This window comes from Anomaloglossus baeobatrachus, chromosome 1, assembly GCF_048569485.1.
Source record: "Anomaloglossus baeobatrachus isolate aAnoBae1 chromosome 1, aAnoBae1.hap1, whole genome shotgun sequence".
Taxonomy (NCBI): domain Eukaryota; kingdom Metazoa; phylum Chordata; class Amphibia; order Anura; family Aromobatidae; genus Anomaloglossus; species Anomaloglossus baeobatrachus.
This window is the reverse complement of record NC_134353.1, coordinates 493314578-493340233: the sequence shown is the minus strand read 5'-3', so window position 1 is coordinate 493340233 and position 25656 is coordinate 493314578. Positions and strand designations below refer to the sequence as shown.

General features: G+C 46.8%; 1 protein-coding gene across 1 annotated transcript in view; it reads right to left on the bottom strand.

Moving 5' to 3' along the window:
* Window positions 1-25656, bottom strand: part of DGKQ (diacylglycerol kinase theta) — a 241251-nt gene that overhangs the window by 101400 nt on the left and 114195 nt on the right. Inside the window, exon 4 of the mRNA XM_075347487.1 lies at window positions 6733-6818. Within this exon, the coding sequence (XP_075203602.1) occupies window positions 6733-6818 (86 nt within the window). The remainder of the gene's footprint in view (window positions 1-6732; window positions 6819-25656) is intronic.

Here is a 25656-nt window from a genome sequence, read left to right as displayed (position 1 = left end):
AACAGGAAATACAAACAGATTGCCCATACAGAGCAAAAATAGTAGCAAAGTTTTTTTTTTTTTTTTCTTCAAACATCCTATGGAAAAACAGAATAAATCATGTTCGAGTGTGTCTATGTAACAAAACTGGGAAAAGGAAAAAAAAAAATCCTCTAGTGGTATACAACCTTCCATCACTAGAGCCTGGTTGGCCCTAGGAGTTGGTTACACTCTGTGGGGTCTACAATCCTAGTTGTACAACGAAGATCCTAGATTATAAAGGAAGCAAGGAAGTTTGCTTAGCACAGAGGACTATAAAAAAAAACCCAGAAGAAACAGCAAATCGGACTTAGTTGACGTCTGCCTTCACACAGCCGATAAGTGTAGCAGTTGTTCAATGCGGTCATAAAAGGTACATCATATTAGGACCAGACACAAAGATATACTTTCTCTTATCTCTTGCAGGCGGATCTGCCGGCTTCTGGCATGATGGATTCCGGTGATGGAGATGAGCAGTATCTCTTTGATGAGGTCCTGCAACAAACTGCAGGTGGTGGTGGGTGTGAAGGGGTGAGCTCCCAGTTAGGCATTCTCGGAATAGAGAGCCCCACAGTTTCACAGAAATGAGGCAGGTCTGATGAATCCTTGAGTATGGCAGAGCGCCCGTTTTTTTCTGGCTGTGATGCTGAAGGGGAAACGCCCACCTATGGAGGATCTGCTTTTCTCTCAGAATGTCCAGAAGGGGTCGAAGCAGACTCTGCCTTTGCAGGGTAACCCAGAAGAGGTCTGGAAGGAGCTGTATGGAATGGCCATAATAATTTATGGAGTGCAACCTCCTGGCTTGCATCATGATGCCTTCTTTAATCTGTAATGCAGCATATAATATCCCTGGGAATCTGGGAGGAGCCTTTCGGTCTAAGTGCTCTGTGTGTTCTCTCCAGTCTGATCACATGAGAAGAAGGGGCCCCTAGAATATTATTGCAAATAGCTTGGATGACCATTGACAAATTTTCCTCATCATATTGCTCTGGGCTCTGATCCTTATATTGTGTCGGCGCCCCCTATTGTCAAGATAAGAGGTGATATCTCCTCTGTGCTGTAATAAGAGGTGATATCTCCCCTGATATCTCATCCTGCTCCCTCTTTGACCAGCTACAACCTGGCTTCCGAGCGCATCATTCCACTAAAACTGCCCTAACTAAAGTCACTAATGACCTACTAACCGCCAAAGCTAAGCGACACTACTCTATCCTCCTCCTACTGGACCTGTCCTCTGCCTTCGACACAGTAGACCATTCCATCCTACTACAGATTCTCTCATCTCTAAGCATCACAGACTTGGCCCTATCTTGGATTTCTTCATACCTAACCGACCGAACTTTCAGCGTCTCCCACTCCCACACCACTTCCTCATCTCGCCCCCTATCTGTCGGTGTCCCCGAAGGCTCAGTTCTTGGACCCCTGCTGTTCTCCATCTACACCTTCGGCCTGGGACAGCTCATAGAGTCCCACGGCTTCCAGTATCATCTCTATGCCGATGACACACAGATCTACCTCTCTGGACCTGACATTACCTCTCTACTAACCAAAATCCCACAATGTCTATCTGATATTTCAACCTTCTTCTCTGCGCGATTCCTAAAACTTAACATGGACAAAACAGAGTTCATTGTCTTTCCTCCTCCTCACTCATCTCCTCCAACAAGCCTTTCCATCAAACTTGATGGTTGCTCACTCTCCTCAGTCTCACAAGCACGTTGCCCTGGAGTAACACTCGACTCAGCTCTATCCTTCAAGCCACACATCCAAGCCCTCTTCAACTCATGCCGATTACAACTCAAAAATATCTCCCGGATCCGTGCTTTCCTTAACCAAGAATCAACAAAAATATTAGTGCATGCCCTCATCATCTCCCGCCTTGACTACTGCAACCTCCTGCTCTCTGGCCTCCCTTGCAACACTCTTGCACCCCTCCAATCTATCCAAAACTCTGCGGCCCGCCTAATCCACCTCTCCCCTCGCTATTCCCCAGCCTCGCCACTCTGCCAATCCCTTCACTGGCTTCCCATCACCCAACGACTCCAGTTCAAAACATTAACCATGACATACAAAGCCATGCACAACCTGTCTCCTCCCTACATCTGTGACCTAGTCTCCCGGTACCTACCTGCACGCAACCGCAGATCCTCACAAAATCTCCTTCTCTGCTCCTCTCTTATCTCCTCTTCCTACAATCGTGTACAAGATTTCTCACGTGCATCCCCCATACTCTAGAACGCTCTACCTCAGCACATCAGACTCTCACCTACCGTGGAAAGCTTCAACCTCAAGACCCACCTTTTTCAACAAGCCTACAACCTACAATAGCCCTCAGTCCAGTAGACCACTGTGCAACCAGCTCTGTCCTCACCTATTGTACCATCACCCATTCCCTGTAGACTGTGAGCCCTCCCGGGCAGGGTCCTCTCTCTTCCTGTACCAGTCTGTTTTGTACTGTTAATGATTGTTATACGTATACCCTCTTTCACTTGTAAAGCGCCATGGAATAAATGGCGCTATAATAATAATTATTATTATTAATAATAATAATAATAATAATAATCTTCCAAGTGCATCTGATCACATAGGGCCTCATGCTGTGTCCCTATTGTAGACTGAAAATGGGTCATATAGGTTCACGTTTTATCATGATCGTTCTTCAGGGTCTCTACTCTTTGAGCAATATGTTGGATCTCTTGCCAGACATTAGCAATTTCTGACCAACACACCTCTTTAATTTCCAATACTAGGGACTGCATATCCGCTTTTCTAGGGAGCTGTGCTATACAGGATCTCCAATTCCCGTCTGATACATCCAGTGCATTATCATCTGGCAGAGATTGAGTAATGGAGAGAGTGGAGTACTAGGTCGCTGGCTGTGCATATCTAGACATGGATGAGGTAGCTGAGATAAGCAAGTCCTCCATAAATTCAAGTGCCTCTGGAGAGTTACTAGCTGCTGTTACTGCTCTGGGGTTTCAGGGGGTTAATCCCAGGAGCCCTCCGCTGGGTGACTATTTTAACTTCATGCATATATGAGTCTCCGTCACCCAAGGTGCCATCCCCTCCTCTCCCTCTGCTGCGGAGCATAGGGAAGAAAAAGTACCCGAGTCCTCGTCCCTTATCTCCCCAACAGGAGGCTCTGTCTCCACAAAATGCACTGCGCAGGCAGTGTCTGGAATCTCTCATCCCCGCCGAAGCAGCACAGCACCTTACCAAAGGGATCCTACCTCGCCACCACCATATTGCCTGAACGTGCCAAGGCCGTATCTGGGTGCAGGAACGTGTCCAGGGGCCCTGAGATTGAGGAGAGCGGTGGAGAAGGTGTTGGGTCTGCTGCTGGGACATTTGGACCATGCTTGAGGAGTCGCTGATGAAAGGAAAAGCACAAATTTACCACCAGAAAAGCTGTGGCTGTGTGGAGCACTACGCCGCATGTCCTACCCCATTCACTTCTGGGACTGCCTCCATTGAAGAGACTTCTAATGACAATTACTGACCTCAGCAATAAAAGGCAATACATTCAAATATCACTGCTGGAACCAGCGATTGGCTGCAGTGATCAAATGAATGAGTCACAGGTTGTCATCACTGCAGGACCTTTGGAGAATGCAAAGAATAAAAATGGACAAAAACAGCTTTTCTAAAGTTCCAAAAAAAAACAAAAAAACTTTGAAACGTGCAAAGATCCCTGCAAGGGAAGAGCAGGTGTGTATTCAACATATATTGGCATTCGTGTGATTCAGTGTTATCGGCCTTCTGCTCAATAATACAAGGCTTACCTGTGTAGTTTGTCTTTAAAGAAATATGAAATAAATAGTCATATTGGATATGTATAAAGATAACCGATATTTGTATTCAGAAAACGCAAAATATCCAGCGGATCCAGGCGTTTTTTTTGCTTAAAATAATTCTTTTATTGGATTACATTAAAAGTTCATAGGAATGGCATCCAGCAGATAAAGATCTTACATCAGATTACACCAACGCGTTTCGATTCATTACTATGTCATAATGTCTTATTCATGGACCATATATTTGTATTGGTATGGTAATTACAAGATGGCCACACAGTGGCTTTTCTACGACTATTAAATAATGGCTTCAATCAGCTTACTATTCAGTATGGTTAAAATACCTTTAAATGAGAAAACTATTTTGCTCTGGATATTTATGCATTTAAGCAATATTTATATGGGTATGGTTCTTACACAGTGCTCATTGCTTTATTTGCTGTAGTTTCCAGAAAACCAAAATTGACATGATTTTTAAAAACTTCGGAAAACTATGACCTAAAGACGCTTTGCGGCCACAGCATGTGAACCCACCATGATTCCCTTATAAAGAAGGCTTAAAATGAAGTGAAATAGCTCCATATAGATTTTGGAGTTCATGGAAGATTCTAAAAGGCATCAGTTATACAGTTATTATTTCTCTGTACTCATTTACCCATAGAGTGGCCGAGATGTAGCTGTAGCGCAGTGACCTCATAAGGCTGTGTGCACATGTTGGGTTTTTATCCCTTTTTTATGCATTTTTCAGTGCAGCAATAATATATACTTCCAATTAGAAATCTAGCATAGTTCTCCATATTCATTATGTCACTTACCTCAAGTGCAGGGCATTGCAGGAACTTGGGTATCCATGGTTATGACCACGAGCAACTAAGGATGGAGTCACACTTGCGATTGACCAGCGCATGACTCATGCGAATTTCGCAGTGGATCACCCAACACGGCAGCTACTCTCTGGACAGGAGCAGGTCAGCTTCATGTATTTCTATGCAGCTGAGACACTCCTGTCCAGAGAGTATTCGGCCGTGCCAGATGATGCAATGTGAGACTCGCGCGAGTCAGATACGAGTCAATCGCAAGTGTGACGCTGACCTAACTGTGACTATGTGCGTGGTCGTAACCATAGATACCTAAGATCCAGCAATGCCCTGAACATGATGTAAGCGACATAGAAATTTAGTATAGCACTTGATTCACTAACTATATTACTATGATATATTATTATTACTACATCTACTTCATATTAGGCTAGGATCTTGGAGATGGGAATACCCCTTTAAGTAAAAGGGTAAATTCACACCCAGCAGATTATGTGGCAGAAAATTGTGCAACGCTCTCATTCGTCTAAATCTACCCCACTCTACTCAACCCCATTGTGTTGCAGATCTTAGTAAATTGCTGAGCCTGTACTACACACAAAGGGGAAGGTGTCGCGTTTTTTAATTTTTGTATTAATAATAGTGATTATGGAATCAATTATTTTTAATACAAAATTAAATTCACTGTTTAGTTTTTATTTAATTCTATTTTTACTGAAGCACTGGGGGCTGCCATCTTGGAGAAGCGACAGTTACTGACCTCCTTTATGGCAGCTCTCTGTGCATTGCGTGTGATAGTCGGACTCCGACCCTATTCTATAACACTGAGCTCCCTGCTGTGAGCTGGACACGCCCCCTGGGCTGTCCAGCTCACAGCAGAGAGAGGAGACCGCCGCCATCTTTGTGCAGCTCACAGCGCATGCTGCGTGTGATGTCTCACCCCCCCCCTACCTTTCTGGGTGTTTCCAAAAGGATAAGGGAAGATGAAGTTTAGAATCACAATGCGGAGCCATTTTGTTGGGGCCTGCAAAGTGTTTCTAATTAGGAATGGGACGTCTGTGATCTTGTGATGTCACGTCAACCGAGGCCAGCTGCAGTCTCCATGAGTGACTGGACTGTGGGCGGAGTTTCACCGCTAAGCACAGCCCAGCAAGACAGCCCAGCATCTCCTTGCTCCATCCTCTTTCACTGCAGTGTGCACAAGCAGGAGCGATGCAGGGCTGTGATGAGCGGTGAAACTCCGCCCACAGCCCAGTGACTCATGGAGACTGGGGCCGGCCGCGGTGATGTCAGGTAAGCAAAAAATTGACGTGACATCACCAGATCCCAGAGGTCACAGAGCCCGGGGGTCATGAGATGGGTGACAGCGGACCACAATAGCGCCACTTACAGGCACTATTGCCAGCGCAAGGTATTTGAAAAAACATTGTTTCTCAAGGTTATATCGATGTAGCAAATAATGCAAATGGGTGAACCACTTCTTTAAGTGTGCAGCGCCACAACTGAGCATATCACGCTGCTGCCGGCACTTATTCCAGCTGATCGGTGGGGATGCCGGGTGTCACACCTCCACCACATACTGATGAGCTATCCTAAAAATGGACCATCAATGTAGAGGTCCAGCTTACACAAACAGTTATACAATTTCTAATAATAAATACTGCATCTGCATATTTAAGGTACTAAAGTGCCCAGAGCATCGCGCAACCTGCCAGTGATACTTTGCTTAGGCTCCATTATTTGTGCTTCTTTATCTCTTTACATTAAAAAGCAAAGTTTGGTTTTGTAGGAAAATAAACTCAAAACATACACTTCATCGTGAGGAATCAATGGTGTATGGTTGCAGCTATATAGAGTAGGTGCATGGTTTGGCAGCAAATATTTTCCTGAATACATCCAGACATTTATTTTCTATTGGTGCTGGCAAATAATAATAATAATAATAATAATAATAATTAAAAAAAAAAAAAAACAGAAATAGCAATGACTATTAAAAAGGGATCAATATTACAAGAAACAATAACATGTACTACAATCCAAAGACATGAAAACACGGCCTCAGCAAACCAGAGGTGCGTAAGGAAGCGGTTCAGTGAACTTACATGGTCATGTTGGCCATCATGGTGACACTGCCGACAGTCACCGCAAGTAAACAAAGAGCAGTCTGTGTGCACGTAAAGTTCACAAACTAAGACAAAGGAAATAGAAATTACAATTGTTAATTCAAGGCATGGGAAATTTACCACATATACCAATACTAGAAGTAAGACATCCCTTAATGATTTACTCCATATTGCAATGTTAAATAAGGAATTTTACAGACTAAAATTTTTTTTGAAAGTTTGGAAATCATTGTTGCTCTTGAGCATTGCCAATAATTTTACATTCAGTGTCTCCGGATTTCACAACAATGGATCCCTTAGGCATGATGAGGGGGCAGTACTATGGAAAATCCTGGTCAGAATGGCTACACAATCTTTTCTAAAAGGTTTAAAAAGGATTCCTTTAGATCTAAAACCTCATGTCCAATATTCTATTTTGAAACACCGAGCCTATATCTAAACTACACTTAAAACTGTGTCATCATTCCCTCTATAACACTTCATCATTACAGTGTTTTTCCAAAAATAAGCCCTAGTCGCGGTTCAATAATAAAAAGTGTCCATGCAGCTAAAAAAGTTACAAATACTGCAGAACACTTTCATTATACACAGCGGACACCCCGCAATCACACTCACCAGACGCCAAGCAACAGAACCTGCAGTGATCGCACACATCAGATCACACCCACACACATCACATCGCACACATCACATCGCACGGCCGCACACCAGCTCTCACACCCACGCACAACAGACCGCACACCGGCACACATCAGATCGCACACCCGCACACATCAGATCGCACATACACACACAATCACACATGAGATCGCGCACACACACTCACCACCTCCAGTGATACCAAATTTCTTCTGGCGGGCAGAATTCTGAAATGCAGTGCAGTGGAACGCAAGGACCTGCAGCTGCAGATGGAATGCTTACAGGACCTGTAATGCATCACTTCCTCCAATCTTTCCCTGCGGCCGGAGGCATTCTGTACAGCCAGATGTGCTCCTCTGACCATACGAGCGTATTACAGCCCTGGACCAGACCCTAATCAGAGGACAATAAAACTTTCACACTGAACTGCAGCAATATTTATGGCCACAACAGTTTTCCCCCCTGCCATAGTAATAGTTCTGTTTCATATAACTTGTTTGTTTGTTTTTTTTACTCTTACTATTCTATGTCCTGTTGTGTATAAATATGTGACTCTTCATATTTTGTGTTATATTCGCTCTTATGCAGAGACCTGAGCAGTCTGGAAAGCTGCTATTATTACCATCTTTTCAGTTAGCCATTAAAAGGTATCAACCACTGAGGACTTCAGTTCTTTTAAACAATTTTTTAGCCAGATGTGGTGAGTGAGTAGTTCGTGTTTGTGTGATCTGAGGTGTGTGTGCACAATCTGATGTATGTGAGTTGACAGAAGCAGGGGAGCACAGTGTGCAGCATAACTGCTAGGAAAGCCCGCCGGAGATCACAGGAGGACCTGGGAGCCATGCAGATATCCGGGGTCTGGTAAGTAGGTGTCTCCTGGGAAGTGGGGGCGGGGGTCTGCTTTTTTTGGATGGAAAACTTACACCCAACCTTGTTTCTCCAAGAATAATAAGACCTGCTCCAATTATATGTCCTAGCACTTGCTCCTTATAAAACGGTTCGACTGTCTAATATATGGAGAACACACCACACCAGTGTTGTCTTCCTCTCGTTCGCTCACCCACTCCTCATCCTTACTATTAGCATGTGATGCCTCACTTTGCAGGCACAGTGTGCACCAAAGGGAAAGAATTGCTTCTTTATACTGTGCATATGGCAATGTCCTTAAGACTGGCAAGTCCAGTAAAGCACAGGAAAAATACAGGAAAGAAATCGCACCAGGGAAGTACACCAAACTCCAAAGGTTTCTCCCCTTCCACCATTCAGATCAGCTCTTCTGTGTGGAGCTACTCACAAAAGTCACAAACTGGAGACCTCCGGTTCATAATTTTCTAAACCTAGAGCTAATGCAACAAACTGGTTGACATAGATATATGGTCCAGCCATCAATATAATAGGGGATTCAAAACCGGCTGCATGGACCGGTCACCAGCCAGAATCTATACAGGTACAGAGTGTAAAAAAGTACATGAAGAGGAATGGAATCAGAAGTTACAGGGGAAAAGAATTGGAAGTAAATTTTATGAAGGGCAGAATGGGACTAGATTGGATGACGGCGGTGAGGTGATAGGCTAGTCTAAAGAAATGCGTTTTTAGGGGGCACTTAAAGGTGTGGATGTTGGGAATTAATCGGATTGTTCTTGGTAGTGTGTTCCAGAGCATAAGTGCAGCTCGTGAGAAGTCTTGAAGACGGGAGTGGGAGGTTCGAATTGTTGAGGATATCAGTCTTAGGTCATTAGCAGAGTGGAGAGCATGTGTGAGGTGATAGACAGAGATGAGGGAGGTGATGTAGGGTGGTGCGGAACTGTGGAGAGCTTTGTGAGTCAGAGTTATAAGTTTATGTTGGACTCTGTAGCAGATAGGCAACCAGTGCAATGACTGGCAAAGAGCAGAAGCATCAGTGAAGCAGTTGGAGAGAAAAATTATCCTGGCTGCTGCATTCAGGATAAATTGGAGAGGGGAGAGTTCAGTAACAGGGAAGCCAATTAGAAAAGAATTACGGTAATCCAGGCGAGAATGAATAAGAGCGACAGTAAGAGTTTTTGCAGAGTCAATGATATGAAAAGGTCGAATTCTAGAGATGTTTTTGAGGTGGAGGTGACATGAACAAGCCTAATGGTAGAGGCATAAACAGAAATGGTAATTCTGGGTTTGGGAAGGTTAGGGGACGGAGGAATCATGAGGAGTTCAGTTTTTGACAAATTCAGTTTTAGATAGAGGGAGGACATGATGACGGAGACAGCGGACAGACAGCCGCTAGTATTTTGTAATAATGCAGGGGTGATGTTAGGAGACGATGTGTACAGTTGGGTGTCATCAACATAGAGATGGTACTGGAAACCAAAACTGCTGATGGTTTGTCCAATAGGGACAGTGTATAGAGATAAAAGGAGGGGTCTAGGACTGAACCATGAAGAACCTTGACCATAAGGGGAAGAGGAGAGGAAGAGGAGCCGGCAAGAGATACAGTGAAGGATATCCCATAATCATCAGTTTTCCCACATATCTCAGCACCCTCCTAAGTAGTTTGAATAGAGATGCCCATGACAAAAACTTCAATAGCTCATTAAATGTTTTTCACGCTCTTCTACCCTGTGTGAAGCCTTCTGCACAGTGCTAACTGGCGGATACCGTGCATCCCTCCTGTGGAGATCCTACCTATGGCCAAAACTACAACTAAAAATAAAGACACTGCTAGCATTAATTCAAATGGATGTGCTTTGTACAGAGAGGTGCGTTGTGTCATGGTGCTATGCCACTTTGCCATGTGTTCAGCTGCACTCGGGTGGTGCTTAGTAAGTGTGCTTATGAGTACAAGTCAGAGCAGGATAGCAATGTTGCGCTGCACTCCTCCCTACGCAAACCACAGCCACTTAAACTATCAGAATGGACTACAGTGTTGCAACGTTATGCCACTCTGCCCTGTATTCAGTACAGAGCCCGACTATCATAGTGCTTACTGAGTACAGGGCAAAGCAATGTGACACCGCACTTCATTCTGCGCATACAAGGTGACATACAGGATTTTATATCAGTCAGGGCTGAGCAAATGTTACTATGTCAGCAACTTGGTTAAAAGAGCACATAGAGAATCATTAGTGGAAAGGAATCAATAAAACAGAGTGATGTCGATATTAATAGACATCAATCTGCTGAAAGTAACAGGCAGGCAAATATAAAGAAATCCAAGACGTTATCCAATATTGCACACTCTGCTATAAAAAAATTTTTTTTTGCGTACTCTCGCTCCATTTGATTTTAATATGCAATTAAATAAATGCTACATTTTTATATGTAAACTGTAGGGAAAAAATAAGGCCTGGCAAAGCAGTGTATCTGCTATTCTGTAACAATTTAAATCTACAGAATAGTTTTTAGTTTTTCCAATTTTCATTACTGGTAAGATTCCAGGAGATGGAAGGGGCTCTCATCACAAAGGGGTTTCTACATTCATTAGATTGGGGTCGATCAGCTTAGATTGCATCATAGGTAACTATAATGAGCACCTGTCAGCAGAATTTTACCCCCAAACTATTTACATGCACATGTAGCTCTTTCAATGACAAGTCTAGCAATGCCTTTACATGGCCAGTCTGTTCCTCCATTACAGAGAATTCAGTGTTTGAATTGATATGAGAATTATGTTGTAGATCTGAAGCCTCTGTCACTCCAGCTCTATTCCCCGACCAACACTGCAATAATAGAGCTGGAATATCAGAGGTTCCAGATCTACCACCATGGTCCTTCAGCCTTATTTATACATCAACTGTTCCCCACCCAACACTGCAACAATAGAGCTAAAATATCAGAGCTTCCAGATCTACCATGGTCCTTCAGCCTCATTAGCACATCAACTGTTCCCCGCCCACCACTGTAACAATAGAGCTGGAGTATTACTATTGTCCTTCAGCCTCATTTGCACATTGACTGAAATACTGATTTCTTAGTAACGATGTGCAATACAGGGTAATATTGTGGTACCGTGTTAGCCAGAAAAATCAATTGAAATACTGTCCCAAGAATGACAAAAGTATTGTAGGAGTGATACCTTTATAGGCTAACCAGACAAATTATATTAGCAAGCTTTCAGAGCACACAGGCTCCTTCTTCAGGCAAATTACAAATGAATTACTGAGACCAAACACAACATTTAAATGAATGTTACCACAGGACATGGGAAAGATGAGGCCTCCTAAAGATAAGCCAAGAAAATCAAATTAGGTTTTTTCTTAGAAATGCAGATGAGTTGGAAGTGGTCTGTTCAGATCACTTCTGAGGTTCTTCTGTTGGAGGTGTGAAGTGTGTCCATGTAGTGAGTCATAAAACCAGGTGTTAAATTGAGTCCTTTTGTTAAGGATCCAAACATCCTTATCAGTTTAAGTTCCCAAATTTTTCTCTGTCATCTTTAAAGAAGGGAATTTTGTTTACTTACCGTAAATTCCTTTTCTTCTAGCTCTAATTGGGAGACCCAGACAATTGGGTTGTATAGGCTATGCCTCCGGAGGCCACACAAAGTATTACACTCAAAAGTGTTAAGCCCCTCCCCTTCTGCCTATACACCCCCCGTGCTCCCACGGGCTCCTCAGTTTTGGTGCAAAAGCAAGAAGGAGGAAAAAGAATTATAAACTGGTTTAAAGTAACTTCAATCCGAAGGAATATCGGAGAACTGAAACCATTCAACATGAACAACATGTGTACACAAAAAAAACAGGGGCGGGTGCTGGGTCTCCCAATTAGAGCTAGAAGAAAAGGAATTTACGGTAAGTAAACAAAATTCCCTTCTTCTTTGTCGCTCTATTGGGAGACCCAGACAATTGGGACGTCCAAAAGCAGTCCCTGGGTGGGTAAAATAATACCTCGTAAGAGAGCCGTAAAACGGCCTCTTCCTACAGGTGGGCAACCGCCGCCTGAAGGACTCGTCTACCTAGGCTGGCATCCGCCGAAGCATAGGTATGCACTTGATAGTGCTTCGTGAAAGTGTGCAGACTCGACCAGGTAGCCGCCTGACACACCTGCTGAGCCGTAGCCTGGTGCCTCAAAGCCCAGGACGCGCCCACGGCTCTGGTAGAATGGGCCTTCAGCCCTGAGGGAACCGGAAGCCCAGCCGAACGGTAAGCTTCGATAATTGGCTCCTTGATCCACCGAGCCAGGGTTGATTTGGAAGCCTGTGACCCTTTACGCTGGCCAGCGACAAGGACAAAGAGTGCATCCGAGCGGCGCAGGGGCGCCGTACGAGAAATGTAGATTCTGAGTGCTCTCACCAGATCTAACAAGTGCAAATCCTTTTCACATTGGTGAACTGGATGAGGACAAAAAGAAGGTAAGGAGATATCCTGATTGAGATGAAAAGGGGATACCACCTTAGGGAGAAATTCCGGAACCGGACGTAGAACCACCTTGTCCTGGTGAAACACCAGGAAAGGGGTTTTGCATGAAAGCGCTGCTAGCTCAGACACTCTCCGAAGTGAAGTGACTGCTACTAGAAAAACCACTTTCTGCGAAAGGCGTGAGAGAGAAATATCCCTCATTGGCTCGAATGGTGGTTTCTGAAGAGCCACCAGCACCCTGTTCAGATCCCAGGGTTCTAACGGCCGCTTGTAAGGAGGGATGATGTGACAAACCCCCTGCAGGAACGTGCGTACCTGTGGAAGTCTGGCTAGGCGCTTCTGGAAAAACACAGAGAGCGCTGAGACTTGTCCCTTAAGAGAGCCGAGCGACAAACCCTTTTCCAGTCCAGATTGAAGGAAGGACAGAAAAGTGGGCAAGGCAAAAGGCCAGGGAGAAATACCCTGAGCAGAACACCACGACAGGAAAATTTTCCACGTCCTGTGGTAGATTTTAGCGGACGTTGATTTCCTAGCTTGTCTCATAGTGGCAATGAAGTCTTGAGATAACCCTGAAGACGCTAGGATCCAGGACTCAATGGCCACACAGTCAGGTTGAGGGCCGCAGAATTCAGATGGAAAAACGGCCCTTGAGATAGCAAGTCTGGTCGGTCTGTTAGTGCCCACGGTTGGCCGACCGTGAGATGCCACAGATCCGGGTACCACGACCGCCTCGGCCAGTCTGGAGCGACGAGGATGACGCGGCGGCAGTCGGCCCTGATCTTGCGTAACACTCTGGGCAACAGTGCCAGCGGAGGAAACACATAAGGGAGCTGAAACTGCGACCAATCCTGAACTAAGGCGTCTGCCGCCAGAGCTCTGGGATCTTGAGACCGTGCCATGAACATTGGTACCTTGTTGTTGTGCCGGGACGCCATGAGGTCGACGTCCGGCACCCCCCAGCGGCAACAGATCTCCTGAAACACGTCCGGGTGAAGGGACCATTCCCCTGCGTCCATGCCCTGGCGACTGAGATAATCTGCTTCCCAGTTTTCCACGCCTGGGATGTGAACTGCGGATATGGTGGAGGCCGTGGCTTCCACCCACATCAAAATCCGCCGGACTTCCTGGAAGGCTTGCCGGCTGCGTGTGCCGCCTTGGTGGTTGATGTATGCCACCGCTGTGGAGTTGTCCGACTGAATTCGGATCTGCTTGCCCTTCAGCCACTGCTGGAACGCTTTCAGAGCAAGATACACTGCCCGTATTTCCAGAACATTGATCTGAAGCGAGGACTCTTGCTGGGTCCACGTACCCTGAGCCCTGTGGTGGAGAAAAACCGCTCCCCACCCTGACAGACTCGCGTCCGTCGTGACTACTTCCCAGGATGGGGGTAGGAAGGATTTCCCCTTCGATAATGAAGTGGGAAGGAGCCACCACCGAAGGGAAGCTTTGGTCGCCTGAGAGAGGGAGACGGTCCTGTCGAGGGACGTCGGCTTCCTGTCCCATTTGCGTAAGATGTCCCATTGAAGGGGACGCAGGTGAAACTGCGCGAAAGGGACTGCCTCCATTGCTGCCACCATCTTCCCCAGGAAGTGCATGAGGCGCCTCAAGGGGTGTGACTGGCCTTGAAGGAGAGATTGTACCCCTTTCTGTAGTGACTGCTGCTTGATCAGCGGAAGCTTCACTATCGCTGAGAGGGTATGAAACTCCATGCCAAGATATGTCAGCGATTGAGCCGGTGTCAGATTTGACTTTGGAAAATTGATGATCCACCCGAAACCCTGGAGAGTCTCCAGGGTAGCGTCGAGGCTGCGTTGGCATGCCTCTTGAGAGGGTGCCTTGATCAGCAGATCGTCCAAGTACGGGATCACCGAGTGACCCTGCGAGTGCAGGAGCGCTACTACAGTAGCCATAACCTTGGTAAAAACCCGTGGGGCTGTTGCCAGGCCGAACGGCAGTGCCACGAACTGCAGGTGTTCGTTTCCTATGGCGAAGCGCAAGAAGCGCTGGTGCTCTGGAGCAATCGGTACGTGGAGATAAGCATCTTTGATATCGATCGATGCAAGGAAATCTCCTTGGGACATTGAGGCGATGACGGAGCGGAGGGATTCCATCCTGAACCGTCGGGTTTTTACGTGTTTGTTGAGCAGTTTCAGGTCCAGGACCGGGCGGAAAGACCCGTCCTTCTTTGGGACCACAAACAAGTTGGAGTAAAAACCGTGGCTCTGTTGCTGAATAGGAACAGGGACCACCACTCCTTCTGCCTTCAGAGTGCCCAGCGCCTGCAGAAGAGCCTCGGCTCGCTCGGGAGGCGGGGATGACCTGAAGAATCGAGTCGGGGGACGAGAGGTGAACTCTATCTTGTAACCGTGAGACAGAATGTCTCTCACCCAGCGGTCTTTTATTTGTGGTAGCCAGGTGTCGCAAAAGCGGGAGAGCCTGCCACCGACCGATGATGCTACTAGAGGAGGTCGAAAGTCATGAGGAAGCCGCTTTGTTAGCGGCGCCTCCAGTGGTCTTTTTAGGACGTGACTTAGACCGCCATGCATCAGAGTTCCCTTGTTCTTTCTGAGACCTTTTGGACGAGGAGAATTGGGACCTGCCCGCGCCCCGAAAGGACCGAAACCTCGACTGCCCTCTCCTCTGTTGGGGTATGTTCTGTTTGGGCTGGGGTAAGGATGTATCCTTTCCCTTGGATTGTTTGATGATTTCATCCAGACGCTCGCCAAACAGCCTGTCGCCAGAAATTGGCAAACTGGTTAAGCGCTTTTTGGAAGCAGAATCTGCCTTCCATTCCCGTAGCCACAAGGCCCTGCGGAGTACCACCGAATTGGCGGCCGCAACCGCCGTACGGCTCGCAGAGTCCAGGACCGCATTAATAGCGTAAGACGCAATTGCCGAGGTCTGGGTGGTAATGGATGCCACTTGTGGCGCGGCCGTGCGTGTGGCTGCTTCAATTTGCGCTTGACCTGCTGAGATAGCTTGTAGCGCCCAAACGGCTGCGAATGCTGGGGCAAAAGAAGCTCCGATAGCTTCATAGATGGATTTCAACCAGAGCTCCATCTGCCTGTCAGTGGCATCTTTGAGCGAGGCCCCATCTTCCACTGCAAGTATGGATCTAGCCGCCAGTCTGGAGATTGGAGGGTCCACTTTGGGACACTGAGTCCACCCTTTTACCACGTCAGGGGGAAAAGGATAACGTGTATCCTTAAGGCGCTTAGAAAAACGCTTATCTGGACAAGCATGGTGATTCTGGACTGCCTCTCTGAAATCAGAGTGGTCTAGAAACATACTCTGTGTGCGCTTGGGGAACCTGAAACGGAATTTCTCCTGCTGAGACACTGACTCCTCCGCCGGAGGAGCTGAGGGAGAAATATCCAGCATTTGATTGATGGACGCAATAAGATCGTTCACTATGGCGTCCCCGTCTGGAGTATTAAGATTGAGAGCGCCCTCAGGATCAGAATCCTGATCAGCTGTCTCCGCATCATCAGCCAGAGATTCCCCCCGCTGAGACCCTGAACAATATGATGTCGAGGGAAATTCTAAGCGAGCCCGCTTATTCGGTCTGGGGCTGGGGTCTAAGTCATAACCCTCAGCCTGGGATGTATGAGATACCCCGGGAGGACATTGTTGGACCAACTGAGGGGGGTCAGGGAACAATGATTCAACAGAGTCCCTTTGCTGAGATACCGGCCAGGACTGCAAGGCTTCTAGTATCTTAGCCATAGTCTCAGAGAGTTTTGCAAACTCAGTCCCCGTCACCTGGACAGTGTCAACAGGTGGCTCCCCCTGGGTCCCTCTTAGCAGAGGCTCCGGCTGAAGAAGTGTCACAGGGGCCGAACAGTGCACACAATGAGGGTCAGTGGAACCTGCCGGTAGCGGGGTCTTACATGCGGCGCAGGCAACATAATAAGCCTGTGGTTTGGCACCCCTGCCTTTTGTGGGCGCCATGCTATTGTTTTCCCTGAGTAACACAATAGGGTATATAGCCAGAATGAACTGTGCTCATACAGTGTAGAGTATATACTATAAACAAATAATGTATCAATACACTACAGCACCATGGGGCTAGCACCACAGGTGCTGCTTACCAGCCGCCTAAAGCGGTTGTGAGGCCACCAGAGACCGTGTCTGGGTCTCCCAGGGTTTGTCCCTCTCTGCAGCGTCGGAGGAGCTGACAGGAATGGCTGCGGCGTCCTGACGAGAGGAGGGAGCCGTGGGCGTGGCCGAGAAAGTGCGGGAACTGGTGCTCACACTGTGCACAGTGAGGGGGGTGGAGTATGCAAATCATACTCCAGCCCTCAGTGCTGCTCGTTCCGTGCAGCGTCCCGCCCTTCCCCTGCCTGTCAGGGCTGGGGGCGGGAGAAAAGGAAGCTAGGCCGCAAGAAAGCCGGGGACTCGAGTATAAGCATGGCCGCCGTAAAAGCGCGGCCGGCGCCGAAGTCCCCGGCGAACTACAAGTCCCAGCCGCGCCGCAGTTTCCCATGGCAGCGGCGGTTAGCGCGGTAGCCCCTACATATAAACACACTCAGCGACGCTGAGTGTGTAATGGCACAGTTAAACCCGGTCAGCGCCGCGGTCCCCGGTGCACTAGCACACCCAGCAAAGCTGAGGTGTTGCCGTGCGCGGTCCCCACAGGGATACAGAGTACCTTCCAGTAGCAGGGCCATGTCCCTGAACGGTACCCGGCTCCTATCCAGCAGTCTCCCAGGAGTTGTGGATGAAGCACGGTCTCAGTGCCTGGAGACCGATAGGATCCCACTTCACCCAGAGCCCTGAGGGGGATGGGGAAGGAAAGCAGCATGTGGGCTCCAGCCTCCGTACCCGCAATGGATACCTCAACCTTAACAACACCGCCGACAAGAGTGGGGTGAGAAGGGAGCATGCTGGGGGCCCTATATGGGCCCACTTTTCTTCCATCCGACATGGTCAGCAGCTGCTGCTGACCAATCTGTGGAGCTGTGCTGTGCGTGTCTGACCTCCTTCACACAAAGCAAAAAACTGAGGAGCCCGTGGGAGCACGGGGGGTGTATAGGCAGAAGGGGAGGGGCTTAACACTTTTGAGTTTAATACTTTGTGCGGCCTCCGGAGGCATAGCCTATACAACCCAATTGTCTGGGTCTCCCAATAGAGCGACAAAGAAATGACCTTTCAGTAGTAGTACTTTTAAATCTGTCATACTGTGTCCTGGTCTGGAGAAATGTTTTCCCACAGGCGTGTCCAGTTCATTTTTTATTGTGTGCCTGTGTAGATTCATCCTTGTTTGTAGTTTTTGTTTAGTTACCCCAATATACCGTATTTTTCGCTTTATAAGACGCACTTTTGTTCCCCCAAATTTTGGGGGAAAGTATGGGGTGCGTCTTATAAGCCGAATATACGGGGGGGAGGGGGGTGTATATATATATAATATATATGTACACTGCAGGGTCCAGGGGAGGTGGGGGCGCTGTGCTGGGGGCAGGTGAACGCTGCAGCGGCAGCGTTTGATCCTGCTCCCGCTCATATAATATGCACAGCCGCTGTCCATCTCCGGTGGTGCTGAAATCGCACCGCAGTGATGGGCTGGTGAGCGGTGCATATTATATGTCTCTGCGTCCCCCTGTGATGGCACATGCCCCCCCTGTGGTAGATTTGGCCCCCAGGCTGCTGGTCATTCTAAAATAAAAAAGCTTTACTTACCCCCTGCAGCGTTTCTCACCGGTCTCCTGCTTCCACTGTAATCAGGCAGGCAGAGAGCTCAGCCTGCTGTGCCGATCACATGACCGCACTGAGAACCAGGAAGTAAGGAAGAGAAGCACGGAGGGAGACAGGAGGGAGATAAACGCTGGAGGAGGTAAGGAAAGAGGGTTTTATTTTACTGAGCAGCAGCCTGGGGGCGATATCTAACACAGGGGGACTTGTGCGATCTATATGGGCCATGGGCAGCACTATGGGGCGATATCCAACACAGGGGGACTTGTGCGATCTATATAGGGGCCATGGACAGCACTATGGGGGCGATATCTAACACAGGGGGACTTGTGCGATCTATATAGGGGCCATGGGCAGCATTATGGGGGCGATATCTAACACAGGGGGACTTGTGCGATCTATATAGGTGCCATGGGCAGCATTATGGGGGCGATATCTAACACAGGGGGACTTGTGCGATCTATATAGGGGCCATGGGCAGCACTATGGGAGCGATATCTAACACAGGGGGACTTGTGCGATCTATAGGGGCCATGGGCAGCATGGGGGCGCTATCTAACACAGGGGAACGTGTGCAATTCATAGGGGACCATAGGCAGCACAGGGGAACGTGTGCTATCACAAGGGGGCTATATTCAATACAAGGGGGTCATATCCAGATTAAGGGGGCTAATTTTAGGATGGGGGGCTATGACGGACATATACCCTATATGATTTGTTAGAGGGACACTGGCATTATAAGATGGACCCCATTTAACATTAAAAAAAAAAATTCTCTTTTCCTTCACCAAATTTGGGGGTGCGTCTTATAAAGCGAAAAATACGGTATATTCCTCCAGGGCACTTTGTGCACTGTATCAGGTATACCACATTGGAGGATGTACATGAAAAGAGGTCCATGATCTTGTAGTTCTGATTTGTGTTGGCTATGTGGACCGTATTTGTTGGTAAAATGTGGGTACAGGTCTTGCATTTCTTACCATTACAGGGGAATGTGCCCGTCTGATGGTGATGAGAGGAGACTTCTAACAAGGAGATTCCTTAAGTTAGGGGGCTGTTTGTAGGAGAGAAGTGGTAATTCTGGGAATATTACTTTCAGTCTATGGTCCCTGTGGAATATGGGTTGAAGATCAGCACCAATTTTCCTTAGGATGCTTATGTGGGGATTATATGTGACCACAAGCGGTACCCTATTGTTATCCTCCCTCTGTTTGTAATCCAGGAGGCTGCTTCTTGGGATCCTTGTAGCTCTGTGGATCTGTTCATCTATTACCAGTGTTTGGTCTCAGTAATTCATTTGTAATTGCCTGAAGAAGGAGCCTGTGTGCTCTGAAAGCTTGCTAATATAATTTTTTCTGGTTAGCCTATAAAGGTATCACTCCTAAAATACTTTTGTCATTCTTGGGACATAGTATTTCAATTGATTTCTTAGTAACAAAGGAACAGACTTGCCATGTAAAAGTATTGCAAGACTTGTCTTTAATAAACTACAAGCTATGGGGGAGAGGGTGAAATCCTGTAGCTATATAAACAAAATGTTGATTAAAAAAAATTACATAAGAGTCACAGCAGTGCCAGGCTTCATAGATTTATCTTTAGTTGAGAAAAAAAGACCACACAATTTTAAGTTAAGAAAGTAGCAATTAAAAAGTAACTTTAGAAGGTACCAGAACACACATGATGTATAAAAAAAAAAAACAGAACAAAAAACAGTTTATAGATACTGATCAGTTCTTTCTACTGAAGGTTGTCAAACCAGCCTTTCTGGTGCCTGGAATAACGACCGTTTTTCTTTCTTTGCATCATGGGACTGATTTATGTAATTTAAAGCTATCTCTAGGGAAGTGGTTAGACTAACAATGCATTTGCACTATTTTAGGCTGGTGTGTATACTTTTCTATAGCATACTCTGTCAATTGTTACCATATGCAGGAACCCATGAGAATAATTAGCTTGCAGCCTGGAGGGAATGCCAGTGTGAGATTTGTCAATTATCTCCTGCAGAAGATCTAAGTGACTGACTATGTTGTAACGACTGGGCACAGCTTATTAGTTACTAAAAAGCTAGTCAGAAAGAAACCAACACAACAAGGTAGTTGGACAAAACACACTAAGGCTAGGTTCACACACTGCTTTTTTTTTTTACGATTCGTTTTTTGCGCCAAAAACTGCACAAAAACGCACCCGCGGCAAAAACGCATGTGTTTTTTCCGCGATTTGGGGCGTTTTTTTGCTGCATTTTTGCGCACTGCGTTTTTATGCGTTTATCAGTGAAAAATGCCATTAAAGATAGTTGAAAAAAAAAAACGAAAAAAAAAAAAAAGGTCTGATGTCATTTCCTTCTTCAATATGTTCTTCATTCTCCACTAGTGTATGCAGGAGAGCAGACAGCTGCAGAACTACAAGGCTCAGCATGTTCCATACAGGACTGTATGCTGGAGGGAGAGGCAGGGGGAGCAGACCTACAAGGCTCAGCATACTCCATCCAATAGTGAATGCAGGAGAGCAGACAGCAGCTGCAGAACTACAAGGCTCAGCATCCTCGATCCAATAGCGTATGCAGGAGAGCAGACAGCAGCTGCAGAACTACAAGGCTCAGCATCCTCGATCCAATAGCGTATGCAGGAGAGCAGACAGCAGCTGCAGAACTACAAGGCTCAGCATCCTACATCCAATAGTGTATGCAGGAGAGAAGACAGCTGCAGAACTACAAGGCTCAGCATCCTCCATCCAGGACTGTATGCAGGAGTTTTTTGCCCCCCCAAAAAATGACGTGGGCTTCGCCATATTTTTGTATGCTAGCCAGCTACAGCAGGCAGGTATGGGCTGCCCCCAACCCCCAGCTGCCTATTTGTACCCAGCTGGGAACCAAAAATATAGGGAAGCCCTGTTTTTTTTTTTATTATTATTTCATGAATTTCATGAAATAATTAAAAACAAAAAGACGTGGGCTGCGCCCAATTTTTGAATCCAGCCAGGTACAACTAGGCAGCTGTGGATTGGAATCATTCTGGGCACCCCCGCTGCTAATTGCAGTCCACAGCCACCCCAGAAAATGGCGCTTCCATAGAAGCGTGTTATGATCCGGAACCATGGAAGACCACCACAAATCATTGGTAAAAGGTGACAAGAGCATTGGCAACTAATCTGGCCGCCATCCCCTCACTAACCATCAACACTAGAAGTAGCCGAGGGGTGAACTAACATCCTGTGCACCGCGAACCCAGCCGGAGAACTAACTATCCTAAAGGAAGGAAAGATGAATAACTCTCTGCCTCAGAAAATAGACAAGAATAGCAAGCCCCCCACATTCAAAGACTGCGGTGATATAGGAACAACACAATACACAGATAGATGACAGGATTAGCAAAAGGTGAGGCCCCCACTGACTAAAATAGGAAAGGACAGGAAAGGGTCTAATGGTGGACAGAGAAAAACCCTGCAAAATCCCAAATTCCTAATAGTACAAAAAGGCCCTCAGATCGCACGATCTGAACTCCGTCCTATACCAGGTGCTCGTCATACCAATGAACAGAAAACAAGAATCATTACAAATTCAACAAGCCACAAAGACATGAACCCAAAGGAGCTAACTCCAAACAGAACTGCAGGGAGTTCCCCAGCCAAGCAACTGAGGGGGGAAAATCCCTGCATGCAAATAAACTGAAAACAACCACAGCAAAAGATCAAACCCAGACAAGAGCAAAAGAACCAAACAATAAATAAAGAGCAAGCACTTATCTGGGGTAGATGTGGTGTGGAGCAGAAGGAAGCAGGCTGGTAATACAAAGAACAACTGAAATCCAACATAGCCTGCTATCAGACCAGGATTTAAATAAGCAGAGAGTTAGCAAAGGAAACGCCCATTACACAACACACCTGGTCCAAGTCCAAACCATTCCTGGCCACCAGAGGGAGCCTCCCAGCAGCCAAAATATAACTAACATTCACAACAGAAGTGCCATCTTCTGGCGCTGTATCCAACTCTTCCAGCTGCCCTGGTGACGAGTGGCTCGCTGGGTAATAATGGGGTTAGGGCTAGCTGTATATTATCAGCTGGCCCTAAGCCCGAAATTCATGGTGTCACGCCAATATTAGACATGGCCACCATGAATTTCTAGTAAAGATATAAAAAAAACACAACACGTTACGTGACTTCCGGTATCAGCCGTGGAGTAAATGTTTACCGCCGATGCCGTTATAATGGCGCTGTCACATATTGACAGCGCTATTTAAGGGGTTAAACGGCACGAACAGATAACGATTCTGCTCGTGCCTGGCAGGCACACATCTCAGCTGTGAAAATCAGCTGAGATGTGCGCGGATCGCGGCATGCTGCCGGCAGCAGACCGCAGGCAGTAACACTGACCGCTAGGACGTAATATTACTGCCTGCGGTCGTTAAGGGAACCTGTCAGGTACCATATGTGTTCCAACCTACTGTAGAAGCAGGGTGACGTGTGGCCTAGAAACCTCTTTCTACCCATCCCTGTGCTGTAATATTATATTATATGAATGTATAAAAATATTACTTACATGTTCTGTATGTAAATGATCAGGGGCTCTAGCCCCATGGGCGTCGCATTACCTTGTGGTTGTTTGCATGCTTTCCGTGGTATTACGCCCCTGTGGGCATGATACCATGGATTTACATGAGCGACGTCACCATCAGCTCCTTGAGATCCTGTGCATGCGCGCTTGCCACTCCCGCAGCCTTGTTATCTGTGTGCTTGTTTCTCGGCTTTAGACGTGCACTGCGCATAACCAGAACCACAGGGATCTTCTGAGCATGCGCAGAGCACGTCTGAAGCCGACAAGCAAATACCCAGATAACAAGGCTGCGGGAATGAGAAATGCACACGCGCGGGATCTCAAGGAGCTGACGGTGACGTTGCTCATGTAAATCCATGGTATCACACCCACAGGGGTATGATACCATGGAAAGCATGCAAACGCCCACGGGGCAATGCGACGCCCGGGGGACTACAGCCTCTGATCATTTACATAGAGAACATGTAAGTAATAAAACTTTTTTTATACATTCATATTACAGCACAGGGATGGGTAGGAAGGGGTTACTAGGCCACACATCACCCTGCTTGTAAATCAGAACGCATATGGGACCCGACAGGTTCATTTTTAATAGAAAAACGTGTAAAGATTTGCCTTCACATTTTAATGATGTCTTTTATTACCACACATAGCTGTTCTACATCCACTTTAAAGGTCCGCAGCATTGAAAGTTCTTTTCTCAAGCCGCGTTGGTAATCATAGAAGAATACTTCTCACCAGAGAAGCATCCTGGATTTTTCATTTAGGTACTTGCTTACCCAATGGATTAAATTCACGTAGGGAAATTATGTTTCACTATTAGATATTAGGGTTGCATTGAAGCAAGTTTGTATATTAAAGAAGTTGTCCAGTTACCAAAACTGATTTTTTTTTTTTCTGATAAATCTTGCTAATATGTGCCCCTCAACACATCTGTTATGTTTTTTCAGCAAAATTACCTTTTATTGTGCACTAGCAGCACATGCTCATTGCTGGCTCCAGCTCTGATGGGGTTAATCTCTCCTCTGACTTCCTGTGTTCAGTTCCTACAAGTCCCAGAACTCTTTGTGGTTCTAGGGCGGTGTCTAGCTTATCTAACACACCCATTGTGTCTAATACACCCACTCTGCTCTCCGACCAAACCCTCCTCCCTGCCTCTTCCCAATTGATGCCCAGAGAGAAATCACAGATACAGCAGCTCTGCACAGCCAGGGGAAGAAAGTGTGTGTGTGCGTATATACAGTGTGTGTGTGTGTATAGTGTGAGTGTGTGTGTGTGTGTGTGTGTACAGAAATTATGATTATTAGTCTGCGCAACATGTGAAAAAAATAATTGGGGAAAAAAAAGTGACGGGTTGATGAGATTGCTTTTTTCCCTCTTGCCTAGTCTGTGTGTCGTCCGTATCATCCGCAAACCGCATATGACCGGATCCTGTGGATTAAATGTGCAGCGCATGCAACCGTTATTTTACCGGATCCTTCTGCAGCGGGACACAGAATTTATCGTCCGGCGCTGGAGTCAGCTGACTCCTGATCTCACAGCCCGCACACGCAATGGCTGCAGGTGGGCTCATTCACATGACCGTTCCGTGTGTCCTGGTCAGTTCCTGTTTTTTTGCGGCTCCACAGACAGGACCATATTTTCAATGTCTTTTGTGTAGGATCGGATGGTACACGGTAGCACTTCCATGTGCATCCGATCCTACAAAAAAAACCACATCGGATGCCGTATGTCCGCTCCGTTATTCTGGAACATGTCCTATTCTGTTCCGTAATAACGAACCGTGACTCAATACAAGTCAATGGGTCCGCAAAATTCCCGGAAGCAACACGGAAGCACTTCCATGTGACTTCCGATGGGTGCCCGTGCAGTCAGTGTCACTCTCCAGCCCCAGCCCCGCGGCTGCCCGCTCAGCAGTGTCAGCAGCGGCCCGCACTGCAGTGTCAGCAGCCGCGGGGATGACCAGCGCTACCGTCAAGAGGTTAGTAATTTCATTACCTACGGTGATGAAGTCCTGCCCTCCTGACGTCAGCGGTCATCACTGCCTTCTATGCCCGCCGCTGGTCACATCACCTCTCGCTGTCGACCCGATACTGTGACTAGTGGTGACGTCACGGGCCGCTTGCGATACTTTGTTTGTGAAGGCGGCGGTCATTTAACTCAGTGACAGTGCTGCTGTCAGGAGTTCAGCGATCATCGCAGGTAATATACCTCGCTAACCTCCTGATAGCAGACCAAATTAGCTGATCCAGCTAATTTGGTCAATTACTGTGGATCTACTGTTGGTATACTGCTATTTACCCTCCTTATAGCAGCACTCGTCATGCCCTGCAGTGACCTGGGCTGACCTATTGATGTTAGCTCAGGTCACTGCACGGCTCTCCCAGCAAATAGGGAACATTCTGTTCTTCATTGACTGGGACATTGACTATGGTATGGATCATCGTGGGACCCCCTTGGATTACACCAGACCTGGATTTGTTTTTCTTTCTAATAAATTGGTGAAAGAGTGAATGTGTTGGGGAGTGTTTTTTCAAATAAAAATGTGCTTGTTGTCTTTTTTTTTTTTATTACTGCCTGGGTTGGTGATGTCGGATATCTGATACACGCCTGACATCACTAACTCCAAGGCTTGATGCCAGGTGACATCTGGTATTAACCCCATATATTACCCTGTTTGCCACCGCACCAGGGCA